We start from the raw sequence: 13674 nt of genomic DNA, 5'->3' as shown, positions 1-13674 counted from the left end.
CAATTCAATGACCAAGGAATGCAATGAGCGCACAAGACAGTGGAGTAATTAACGCAGTGGAATTGTGAGAAGTGAGAAAAGTGAAGTTCTGAGTGGTACTCAGCTCTTCCATATTTATGCTTTTATCATGCTCTCAAATCAGCTGAAGAGAATGCTGGGGTCCGCAGATCGTGGACGTGCGGTAGCGTTCTCGCTTCCCGCGCCCGGGTTCCCGGGTTCGATTCCCGGCGGGGTCAGGGATTTTCTCTGCCTCGTGATGACTGGGTGTTGTGTTATGTCCTTAGGTTAGTTAGGTTTAAGTAGTTCTAAGTTCTAGGGGACTGATGACCATAGCTGTTAAGTGCCATAGTGCTTAGAGCCATTTGAACCATTTAGAATACTAGTAACGTATCTGCATCCAACTCATTTTCCGATCATTGTCCAGTTGAACATTACTCCATGGACCGAATACAGTGCACCTAGTACGTTTCCATCCGTTGACTACATGAACCAAAAATGACGTAGCTAAAGCTCAGATTGTTTTCGCAACTACTGGATTCAAACGGTGACAAATCTTTTCGTGGACCGCTTTAAATGAACGTCGAGTACAGCTCTAGCCGATACCGATGCTGGAAATTCTTCTGCAGATTCTGTTCTATAGTTCCATCTCTCATGATCAAAATTATGTAGCCAAGAAACCAAAGGAAGGAAACACAATAAAAAATGAAGCTCATTGCTCTCGATCATGACACACAAGAGACTGAAATAAAAACTCTCTGCGCAAGGAGTAATAATTTTTCATTGTGAGGTTAAGTTCAAAAACTACTTATCCACACACATTATAAAAACGTATGTATGTATGTATGCAAATAAGAATGTATGTTCCACATCTCCTACTAAAGCACTTCACCGATTTCAACCAAATTTGATACGCATGTAACGCGCTCTCTGGAAAGAATCGGTATGGGGTATGTACCACCAAACTATTAAAGAGATGAGCGTGGGGATGAAAAAGCAGTGCAGTCTATGATGCACGAATACTCATAATTTATTCATTCAACATTCGAGAATAAGGACACTGACTGATTTGCAACAAACTTTACACACAATTTAAAACTTTTGCGAAATTTTACCTCGCTGTTATCCTCGACAAACTGATGAAGTGAAAAACGTACATTTCCGCTGCAGCGTGAAGCATGGCGTTTCTATTTATTACTTCTTTACTGCTAATTATATTCACAACACATTTTGCAGACAGTAGGCACATCTACTGCTAGATGCACCTGCAAAATCATCACTATGTGACACAAAGTTCAGAAGGTACTGTGTCATTAACATCGAGCTGCATGAAAATGAAAGTGCGGGGTGTCATTCATTAGAGATTCTGCTGGAATATGTGTAGAAGTGCGTCTGAAATATGTTAGATATATGTGAAATGTATATAACAAGTGCTTACGTGGACAAAACCACGGATAAGAAGCACATCATAAACTCATGGAACGATTTCAGTCAAATTTGGTACACATATTAGTTACAATCTGGAAAGAAATACTGGAGAGCAAGAACCACGGACAGGCAGAGAGGAGGAAGAGGAGATGAAAGATAGGGGGGAGGATATTGGAAGAGAGAGGGGGAGGGGAGGAGATGGGCAAAGTAAGGGAAAAGTAGGAGATGGACAGGGAGGGGTAGGAGGAGATGGACACATAGGGATGCAGGAGGAGATGGACAGAAATCGGTATGGGGTAGGTGTACAGAGAGAGGAGCAAGAAGGAAATGGACTAATAGAAGATCTAGATAAATCATATCCGAAATGCCAGGTACTTAGGCAGTTGAACATAAAAGAACGTACAGATATGACGTTGTTTGCATCTGTAACTTTTAATTATCACTACTCCGCATTGGATGTTAAACAACGTCGTGCGCAAACCAATACATACTCCGTGAAGTGACAGCTGGAATGATGTGCGCTGGCGTAAATTTAATGCTTGGAGTGAAAGGAAAGGAACATTTATTTGCTTAGAATCACCCACTAAGTGTGGAAACAAAGATTGTAGTTTTTTATATTATCGCGTCTCTTGCAACGTGTCTTTGCATTTGGCAGTTAAAATGCTTTGACATTTCATTACATTGTCAGTTAGTTCGTCAAGATGGTTGTTTCAATTCTTCAGGTGTTATACGTAATCTTTGGCAGATGAGTATAACTCACAGAACGTTCATACAAGGATGTGAAACTGTCAGAAAAGTCTTCCTTTTTTTGGTATATTGTTCAACTCGCGAGTCACATTCGGCCCTCTTCGGTTTTGGCGAACCACCAGAGACCTATTCTGCACTGTCGTTTTGTGATAAGTTCGTACTGAAACGCAAGTCTCATCACGAGTGATGTGTTGTTCGTCAAGAGAATTTTACGCGTATTTCCTTTTAATCAAATTGCGGCAGGCGTTCACGCATCGTTGCTTTTTACTTGACAAACTTTGTTCTTCTTCAGAACATTCAGGAGAATGTCTCGAACATTTGATTTATGGATGTTCAGTTCGTTGCTCCATCACCATTTGTAACACAGTAGTGTTGACTCGGTACCGTTGTACGTACACTACTTAACACTGCCTGCTCACAGCTGACTGGTCGAGTACACATTTGTTCTTTACAATAGTTAGTTCAAGGTGCCATTGAAGTTACTGCATGGCCGTTGCTTATATACCTAGGATTAATTAACACGGCTGGAATTGTGATCAAAGAGTCACTCAGAAATTTAAAAGATTGATGCGAAAGGTATGAAAAACCAAATTTCGACTTTGCATTTTGCAGTGTCGGTTTCATAACTAGAGATAATTCTGACAAAAGGAGAAATATAGATGACAATTCAACGAAGATTCTCTGACGGGTTGAACAGTGCTACACTGTTAAGACGTAACTGCAATGTGCTACTGAGAATCAACGTTACGACTACATTTTGAGCTTGATTTCAAGTGAAAGGTGAAATCCAGAGTGTAGACTTTCGTGCCAAGTGTGAAACGCAGGAAATCGACGACGGTTATTGTAGACACGTGCCTCGGTCCCGAAAACAGAGTTATCTAGAGGGCGTGCGGGTGGCGTGGGCGCTGACCGTGACGCATTAGCAAGAGGTGCGTGGCGGAGCGGGTGTCTCGTTGCCAGGGCGTGGCAGGACCCGGTCGCCCAGAGGAGGGGGGAGGGGCCTATAAAAACCGCCGCACTCCAGCTGTGGGCACAGTTAGCCAGAAGCCGACTACCAACCCAACACTCACCATGTACAAGCTGGTAAGTCTCCCAGCACCACCGGGGCTCACCCTCCGTGTTCGTATGGAGGTCGTCACACAACTCTTGACCCGTTTCCGTCACGTAGTTAAGTACTCTACACATAGTACTACTTTGCGCCTCCTACATCTCCATCACTCACGTTTAGTAATAAGTAGCGACTAAACTTTCAGTCATGAAATTGTTGTCTACGATAATACGGCAAAAAATTTCGAAGCAAATGAGTCAGAATTTTATGATCTCGTATTGCACTTTCTAGGGGTTGTTCTGGCAACATAAATGTTTATATATTAGCCACAGCTACGGTTGAGTTGAAGACTATCCCAACTAAGTCCTGGGCGTGGATTGGATTTATTCTTGAAATATGTCTTCTCCTCTCTGACAATGTCTCTCAATCGGAATTGTCATCTGACTTTGCAGATAACACTGTATTTGCCAAGAATTCTTCCTTATAGCCCTTAGGAAGAATGATCCAGCCCGGTGTCTAGTGATTATCGTTCCTGCCTTTAGATCGCGGGGTCACGGATTCGATTCCCGGCCATGTCGGAGATTTTATTAGCTCGCTGACAGGGTGTTTATGTTATTATTATTATTCCATCTCGTCATCACCGACACGCAAGTCACCGATTTGCCATCAGACAGAGGAATTTGGCTAAGCGACCGAACATCCACGTTGGGTGGGGCGGGGGGTTAACCCGGTCGACGATGCTATACGACCATTTTTACGTGGTACACTAAAGGTTAGATTCTTTAACCAGTTTCCTCACTGCAGCTTATGATAGAACGTGTATCTTGTGTAGCCTGCGTGAGAATGTTGACTAGTGGTTTCAGACATGGGCATTAGTTAATTTTAGGACTTGAACTAGTCTGGGAGACCAGTTCCTAGAAAATTCTTCCGCTAGGAGGTAAAAATACTTTTAATCTAAACGTCTGACACCTACGACGAGGCGACGCTCCCGATGCACGTCATGCATCCCAGTGATAACTACCAAGAATCCACGTCTTCTAGTTGCTCCGAATGTACGAAGTTCCTTACAGTTTCCAGAGCATTGTCGGCGGAGGTGAATAAAGTTCCTGCTTCGTGAGCAGTATAACCAAATCAGCAAATTCGTAGAGCAAGATGAACATTTACAAAGTTAAAATTCTGTAGCCAGAAGTCGTACTACCATCACGAAGACCGCAGGCGAACTGACAATTCAGAACATAGATAAGTCAGAAAACAACGAAATTATTGTACAGAGGTACTGATGTAAATTTGTCGAATGCAACTAATAATCTTCCAGAACAATTAAAACAAATGATTTCTTCGTTTTGCGTGCTGAAGTCTCCGTTACTAATTTCACTTAGTCTATATTTTTGTAACATAGATGTACCAGCTTTTATACAGTTAGATAAATTTGTAAGAAGAATGCTGATATAAGTATGTCGAACTATGTAATGTTATTTAACAGTTTCTTAGAATAAAACGTGACTTAATACCTAAAAGCATTTTACTTGCCAAATCAAATGACTACAATGTGAGGGTGTCGTAAGATAAACTGGTTAATGCAGTGCTACGGAACATTAGAAAAATTTAACACTGGGTACTGCATTAGCTCCAATAATACTGTTTTCCATGAGAGACACGAATCTTTTTCGAGAATTTGGTAGCCGATTAATCATTGCAGTAAACCATAAAACAATTTTAAAAAAAGTCTTTGAAGAGTAGCTAATTTCTGATCGGTCTGAATTTCATTAAGAGCCACATTTTTTCTTTTATTAATATCCCATAGTTATTAGCAAAGAGGAACGTTAGTTAACGAATTTGGGATCACGATTTTTTAATAACAGTCACACCGCTTCATTTTTCATTAGAGGTCGCATGAAAATGCCGGTATTCAAAAAGAATTAAATTTTGGTGAAAAAATGAAAGAAGTTAAAGAGGAAAGAAAATAATTTTTCTTGAATTTGGACAGTATTGTTATGTTATTTGGACAGTATTATTTAACCATAAAGCATTTCGCGTGTATTAAATGTGTATTTATTTTCAAGTATTACTATTTTCTTAAACAATAATGATTGATTATTTATTATTTAACATATATATTTTTAATAAATACGGAATTCAAATAAAAGTAAGACATCTTGTTACAAACGAGAATCGAACCAGTAACTTGACGATCACAAAACTGCTACTCTACAAGTTAACTACGCACAATTTACGAACATTTTATGCTTACAGAGGTTGAAAATATTTTAACCTTAAAAACCGATTGTTTCGAGTTTCTTTCTTAGACTTTCGTCAGATTGCTTCAAGAAATTCAAGGGCGCTCACTGACCTTCAAATGTGACAAGTAGAAAGAAAACCGTAATGTCGCCCCTTTAGACTAAAAAAGCTCATCTATGAGCACGATATTTGGAGAATGCTTGTTTACTTAGACCCCGTGTCAAACTCACTTGCGAAAATCTCACTTTTGCATCTCCTAGGGAGGCAGTTTTCTTCTTTCTATCTCAATTTGTACGAAAAATTACTTCCGTCAGAAATTGCACCACACTCTGGTACGAGTACTGCCGATAACAGAGCTAACAAAAGCTAACAAAAATTTGCCACTCGAATATAATAGACACCACTGTTCGGGCAGAATTACCTGCAGACGACCTCTCTGGAACCATGCAATTTTAGCTATCAATAGCTGGCGCAGACGAGTGCATTCCACAGCACTGCAGCCGGTGCGCCTCTCCTCCTGGGGTTACGGAACGTGTCTGTATTAGGGCCACTGCACCGCCGTTACGTGAGGTGTCCGTTGTCCAGCTGCAGTGGGATATTCCGAGGACAAATTTACTTCGGCGCTGCAGTGAAGCAGCAAGCAGTGCAACCGCAGCGGCGTTACGTGCAAGCGCGTTGTCAACTGCATGGTCGTCGTCTCCGCGGCTATATCTGGAAATGCCGCGGCTGCCGATCGCCTTTACGCAACACGTATTGATATGTAATTGCCGCCTCGTCGCATCGCAGCTCCATTTAGCCAAACTAATCCCGAATTACTTTAGCGTTATGCACGATCGCCATAACCACTTTGTGTCGGTAAGCTGTGACTGTTGTTTTTCATACTTGCCTCCGTTTCACCGTGCAGGGAATATAAACAAATATGCAAACATTTGCTACTGTGCATATTTCAACGCATTATCAAAAGGCTGTTAATTTTGATGATTGAAATTACAAAAATAAAAAAAAACTACAGCAGTCCATAAGGTAAGACGATCCATTTCCTTTAGCAAATAGACATACAGTTCTGTTCTTTAAATGGCATCTGTTGCACGCTTTCGTTTACCGGGAATCGTACATTATATAGATCTTGTAGCAGAAAGTCCCAAGCGTATTATCAATACGAGTAACAGTGAAATTTGCTTAGAAATGACATATCAGAATACAAGTTATTCCAAAATTAAGTTCTGGTTGCAGAAAATAGCAGCAGAATATCTTCAAGGTAAATACTAAACTTGCGGCATTCAAAGGAAGTTAGGTAGTTCGGTCTAAGTAACGTACCAACATCTACGCAGTGGAATAGATTGGCAAAGTCTTGTCTCGGTTTATCAGTTGCACGCTCCTTTGATCGTAATTTCTGTGGAATACTCCAGATTTATCAGTACCGTAGTGCCACTGTTAAGAGCAGATGAAAATTGTTGGATTCTGAGAAATCTTTTCTGATCAGTCGACGGTTTGTCATTGTGAATACTAGAATCTAACAAAACGAAAAACTTCATGAATGGAGACTATAGACATGAACATCCTCAGAACAACAATGGCATATATTTTACAGTAATGACTGCAACAGAAAATATCTGAAGTTATTTAACCTGACTGAGAATCCCTTAAAAACAGCTGAACTACAAGGAACAAACGACAAAAATTGATGTGGTGGGAATACCGATTGTATCTGTGAGAAATAAATCAGCCAGGAACATTTTAATCGTTAACAATGTTCGTGAGGATGGTGATAATCAGTTTTTCTTGAATCTTCTCCTCTTAACAGCAGTAAATTCTGACTTTGTACAAAAGAAACCGGTTTATTAGCAGAACATCTACAATATGCGATAAATCTAAAGACGTGGCCTACACTACGATTGCCCGTCCTCTTCTGAAATTCTGCTGAGCAATAAGGGAACCTTTACCTGATAGGATAGATGGAAAACATCGAAAAGGCTCAAAGAAGGACTGCTCGTTCAGCATTATCGCGTAACGGGGGAGATAGTGTCAGGGATACGAAAAGTGATATGGTGTGGCAATCAATTAAAAGAGCAGTTTTTAATATGGCGAGATCTTTCCACGAAATTTCAACCACCAGGTTTCTCGTCCCAATGGCAAAGAACTGTTGACTCCCACTTACGTGCAGTACAATGGCTGTGGAATAGAATAAGAGAAATCAGAAATCGCTCGGTAAGATTTAATTGTGCGTATTATCTGAGAGTGGAACGGTAGAAAAATAGTCTGAAAGTGTTTCTATTAACCCGCTCCTAAATAGTTGAGTCCGAATTGGAGAATAGTCGTGTAGATGTAGGCTTGCATAAGTGAGCAGTTATTAGTATAAACATTTTCATCGAATGTATTACCCGACGTAATCGTTGCTGAAGAACGCTATGTTAAATACACAAGAAGACAAATATTTAATAACACACTATTTTAATAATGAATAGTTTAGCCCACAAAAGATCAACATAATTGCGGATGAATGTTTCTGGACACTCGACGTCTTTGTATTTATTCCCCAAACATAATAATATCGTACTAACACAGGATCCTCACTTCATTTTATTTATTTAATCTTGGAAGACTAGGGCCTTGAATCCATCTCTTATATCTAACTAGGCGGTCTACATTACATTCATTACAGCGAAAGTGTAAGTTTCATCAAGTATGGAATGACTGATTTATAAATTGATTTACAAAATAGCGCAGGAAAAGCATAGTTTATGTCTGTTCATGACAAGTACAACAATGAAGAGAAATTTAAGGCAGGTAGGTATGTACAATGAGGGCTGGTACCAATGGCCATGTGATAAGTGATGGATAGCGTGTATATTTCTGTGATTATATTTCTTTCATCATTATCATCATCAGTGTTCTGACCACAGGCAGGTTTCCACATGGTAACTCTCCATGCTCTCCTGTCCTCTGCAAACCTCTTGCATAAATTCCGCTTCCCTTGATGTCGTCTATCATCTTGTTTCTTCACCCACAAAGTGGAACTTTCAAAGCGTCTGTTAGCAAGTATTTCCGTCTCAACGAATGTCCCTTCCAGCTTTTCTACCTACCTTTTATAACATGCAGTAGTCTTCTCTCACTAACCCTTTCCAGCACTTTTTCGTTACTCACACTTTCCCTCCAGCTTATCATTTCCATTCTCCTCCACACCCACATCTTAAATGCTTCTAGCTCTCCTTCATACTCTCATCTCTGTGTCCATGCTTCTGCCCTATAGAATGCCACACTCCAATTAAAGACTTGCCAAGCCTTTACCTTAGACCTTAGACCTAGTTTGCTATAGTACCTCCTCTTCCTATTGAATGTCTCCTTCACTACTGCAGTGCACGTTTTCACCTCTTCATGGCATGTCACGTTTTCAGTTATCGTACCAAGATCTTACTAAGGCGATCACCATACTCTTTCTTTTTGCTTTATTGAATCTTATTCCACACAAGCTTCATTCAGAGCTATTATCAATTTGTTCGCAGTTCGTTCACTTTCTGCCACTAATACCATGTCATCAGCAAATCTAGTGCATTCTATACTCTTTCCACCAATACATATTCCTCTTTTTCAGTGTAAGCCTTTCACAATAATCTCTTCTTTGTGATTTAACCAAATAGCAGCCAAATGACCCTAATAGAAGACCCAGGTAAACTTGATATTTAAGTTAGAGGGCAAGTAAAGTCAGAATGTCTTATCACCTCACTACTCCCTGCTGTGCCCACAGGTTGTCCTCGCCGCCGTGCTGGCCGTCGCCGCCGCCGCCCCCGGCTTCCTGGGTGCACCTGCTGTCGCTTACACCGCCCCCGCTGTGGCCGCCGCCCCAGTGGCCTACGCCGCCCCTGCTGTCGTCAAGGCCGCTGTCGCCGCCCCCGCTGTGGCCTACGCCGCCCCCGCTGTAGCCTACGCCGCCCCCGCCTACCACGCCCCTGTAGCCTATGCCGCAGCTCCTGCTGTTGTCAAGACGCACTACTTCTGAGAAGACAACCATGACCACCTGTTTTATTTATCTGCAATGTAGATAATATCAAGCTTGCAGGACGTAAATAAATTCAGTTTCTCAGCTGAAATGCGTGTCTTTTTCTTTTTTATCCTTTTTTCTCTTCTAAAGTCACAAATACAGGAAAACTGGGAGTGCATACATGTGTTTACTGCCAAAAGACAACAAGGTGACCGCTTTATAAACAGAACTTTTTTTTGCGTTTTTCTCGCCTTGTCTCACAAAAATGCTGTCATAACTGCAATCGACTTCTTGGACAGGCCATTTGCATGGCCTACCGATCATAACTGCGTTTTTTCTTTATGTTCTCTAAGTAATCAGTAGTTTTACATTGTACAAATTATGGCAGTATGCTGACCATTTACGTGACTGAAGAAAACTTTATTTACATACAGTGATTGGCACTAAATCACACCCATACACACACACACACACACACACATATATATATATATATATATATATATATATATATATATATATATATATATATATATATATAGGGCTGTTTCTATAGAATAGAAATAGTTGACCATGTGGCATGAGTCAAGTCCCGGTTTATTTTTCGTTTTTATTACCTATCAGACACTTTCCATCAATAGGTGTCAAATACCTTGGTGGCTGAAAATCTCACTTCTTTCTTTACAACCAGAAGGCTGCTTGTTAGACAGTGCTAGTCATTTTACTTCTAATATATTTTTCGATATGCAACTTTTTTCTGATTGCAATTGGGTCTCCTTGACAAACTTCATAAAAGTCGCCATCATCAGGTGAACTGACGGACTGAGCTCCTGAGCTGAGTCCGTCAGTTCACCTGATGATGGCGACATGTATGATCGCCGAAATATTGTGCCCGTTGGACACTGTAGACCAGCAGTACACCCGTAGATATTTTGATTATCAAACTCAAGAATCAGAAATGATGTTAGTTGTTGTGAGCAACTGTGAAAAGAGCTTGAAAATTTTTGGAAAAATTGTCCATGAAAAACAACACTCCACTAATGTTGTAATTTATTTCGATACACACAATAGTGATGACATTTAAGTTGTTAATTACTATTTTTAGGCGATCGATTTGGACCTTCTAATTAATCATTTCCAGATCTTACATTCCCTGATGACTGTAGGCCCACAAATGGACCTGCTCCACGTCAACGGTTCCTACAGTCATCAATGATTGTAATATCTGAAGATGATCTCTTAAAAGACAGAAACCGATCATCCAAAAATAATAATAATCAACTTAAATGCGATCACGACTTCATGTACTGAAATATATTGAATGAGCTTTTTTACAAGGGGATCTACGGTGAATCTACATTTTAATACCTATTACTTGATTTTGGTGGAACAAACGGTTCGTTCTCAGTGAATAGTTGGCCCAAACTGTAATGACGTAAGTGGGAACATACCTTCTTAGCAGTAATGTGGAAGTTTCAAAGCTTAGTGGGTTAAGAAGATTTATAAGTCGTGGCTTCCAGTTCAGGTTCTCATCAGTATAAGCACCTAAGAATATGGAATATCCTGTCTCATTTACTGATTTACGCTCATAACTTGAACAGTGCACAATTCCACGTATTTCAGTGAATTAAAGGGGTCCACTTTTTTGCAAGGTCACGAACTTGTTTTGTTCCCTAAACATGTTTTGCCACAGTTGCGGAGTCTTCAGTGGGTTTTTCTTTTATTGCTTCTTTTATTTACATAACGTGTACACTGTGGATGTCAAACGAAATACCCACTCCTTACTAATACAGCCTGTCATCGTTGATAGAAGTGATCTTCAAAAAATGCCTCTAAGCACTATGGGACTTAACTTATGAGGTCGTCAGTCCCCTAGAACTTAGATCTACTTAAACATAACTAACCTAAGGACGTCACACACATCCATGCCCGAGGCAGGATTCGAATCTGCTACCGCAGCGGTTGCTCGGTTCTAGATTGTAGCGGCTAGAACCGCTCGGCCACATAGAAGTGATCTGTTCTGAGTTGTCCTTGATCAATATCTGGCTGCTAAATATGAAGTTTTTTCTTGCAAGTTTCAGATTTAGAGTGAAGTTTTCTCGTACTTATAGGCAAATTCTTGTTCTTATTTCTCTGCTGTGGTTTACACGTACCTGACACTGCACGAATGCGTTACTGATACGCTACTGATACGCTGCTGATAGTGGCGTAATTCTGGTACGTAATAATGAGAGAAGTTGTCTGCGGTTTTCCTAAAACAATCTTTCCAGAATTCCCTGGTTAAGTCTCCGACAGTGTATAACTGGTTGAAACGAGGGAAACTTGTCCTCTATTGTAACAGGGATCCAGTGGCGCCCCCTCCGGGTGTGTGGGTAATGCGCTAACGCCCGAACAAAATTAGGAAATTATGATATTATTCTTAATCCGTATAAAGTACATTATGTCAGTGATTAAACTTGATAATGCTTCATCTTAACTGTCTACTACGAGGATAGCCCCTGGTAGTATGCAACGCGCTAAACCTGAGCCAATGTGTTGGCACGGCTTCGCCGCTGAATTCGCTGTGCAAGTGTCACTGTGCATGCGTCATGTCCGTCCACTGGTCGACCAGACCGCAGCCAGGACGTTGTTTCTTTTGCCAACGATGCGACTCGTTGATGGCTGGCTGACTGCTGCTGTATTGCTTACGTCTTGTGTTTCTTGCGTACGTGACGACTGCGATAGTTTTGAAATGGGTAATGAAAACACTGCGCAAAAACTGTTACACAGACCAGAAACAAATAATTGACAATGGCAGACCGTATCCTAACTTAACAGTATCAGTACGTGTAAACGCAAAATGTGGTCCTACGGGAAAGGGATTTGAGAGATATTTTCGTAAGAAATTGTACGAGTTGTCAGACTGCCTTTGCGGCTGTGACTGACGAACAGATTTTATTGTTGGACCTGTCTCTTACTTGATACAAGTAAAAGTATTTGGAATAAGCAAGGATTTAAATCGTCTTAATACCGCAGTGAAGAAACATTGTGAATCTGAAACTCACCTTTCTGATTTTTTCCCGTACGATCATTTCACGAATGTGCCATGAACATCAGGACTCCGGTAAAACATCAAACCACGAACATCGCTGCGGCTGGAAAATATCCTGCAAGAACGGGACCAACGACGACTGAAGAGATTCGTTCAACGTAACAAAGTGGAACTCTTCCGCAAATTCCAGCAGAATTCAGTGCTGGCCCATCAACAATTGTCAGCGTGCGAACCACTCAACGAAACATCATCGATATGGGCTATCGGAGCCGAAGGGTCACTCGTGTACCCTTGATAACTTCACGACACGCCTTGCCTGGGCTCTTAACACGAACATTGGACTGTTTATGACTGAAAACATGTTGCCTGATCGGACGAGTCCCGTTTTAAACTGTATGGAGCAGATGGACGTGTACGGGTGTTGAGACAACCTCATGAATCCTTGGACACTGCCTGTCAGCTAGGGAGTGTTCTGGTAGGTGGAGACTCTGTAATGGTGTGGGGCGATTGCAGTTACGTCTAGATACGACTCCTGAAAGTGACACAACAGGGCAGTGCGGATAGCCCACACGTCCAGAATTGCTACAGAGTGATTTGAGGAACACTCTTCTAACATTAAACACTTCCACTGGCCACCAAACTCCCCAGGCATGAACATTATGGAGCATATCCGGGATGCCTTGCAACGTACTGTTCAGAGGAGATCTTCTCGCCCTCTTCTTCTTACGGATTTATGGTCGGCCCTGCAGGCTTCATGGTGTCAATTGCCTCCAACACTACTTCAGACTTTAGTCTAGTCCATACCACATCGTGTTGCGGCACTTCTGAATGCTCGTCCCTACTCGACATTAGGTAGGTATATGAAGTTTTTTGTCTGTTCAATGTATGCCAGTGACACACATTATTCCACTGTAGTGCAGTAAGTCGCATAAGTTTGTGGGGAGCCCATCCTGTACCCTCAACTGTCCTGCAAACCATTTCGTCTTTCTTTTAATTTATTAATTATACGGCGACTATCTGCGTTAGTGCACTAAGAGGACCTAACATGAGGTTTCCTTGCTCGCGAAAGACAAAGGTCCCGAGTTTGAGTCTTGGCCTGGCACACAATTTTAATCAGCCAGGAAGTTTCATATCAGCGCACACTCTCCTGCAGAGTGAAAATCTCATTCTGGAAACATCCCCCCAGGCTGTGGCTAAGCCATGTCT

General features: G+C 41.3%; 1 protein-coding gene across 2 annotated transcripts in view; it reads left to right on the top strand.

Moving 5' to 3' along the window:
• The window catches only part of LOC126354547 (cuticle protein 16.5-like), a 45233-nt gene extending 35687 nt beyond the window's left edge, over positions 1 to 9546 (top strand). Inside the window, exons 1-2 of one of the 2 annotated variants that reach the window (XM_050004288.1) lie at positions 3202 to 3255; positions 9204 to 9546. In XM_050004288.1, the coding sequence (XP_049860245.1) occupies positions 3244 to 3255; positions 9204 to 9455 (264 nt within the window). In that variant the 5' untranslated portion in view covers positions 3202 to 3243 and the 3' untranslated portion in view covers positions 9456 to 9546. Of the gene's footprint in view, positions 1 to 3201; positions 3256 to 9203 lie in introns of those variants that run through there. The other variant, XM_050004289.1, reaches the window with a different exon arrangement.
• Positions 9547 to 13674: the final 4128 nt, after the last annotated feature.

This window comes from Schistocerca gregaria, chromosome 3, assembly GCF_023897955.1.
Source record: "Schistocerca gregaria isolate iqSchGreg1 chromosome 3, iqSchGreg1.2, whole genome shotgun sequence".
NCBI classification, from domain to species: Eukaryota; Metazoa; Arthropoda; class Insecta; order Orthoptera; family Acrididae; genus Schistocerca; species Schistocerca gregaria.
Note: the sequence above shows the minus strand (reverse complement) of the source record. Positions and strands in the feature narration are given on the sequence as shown.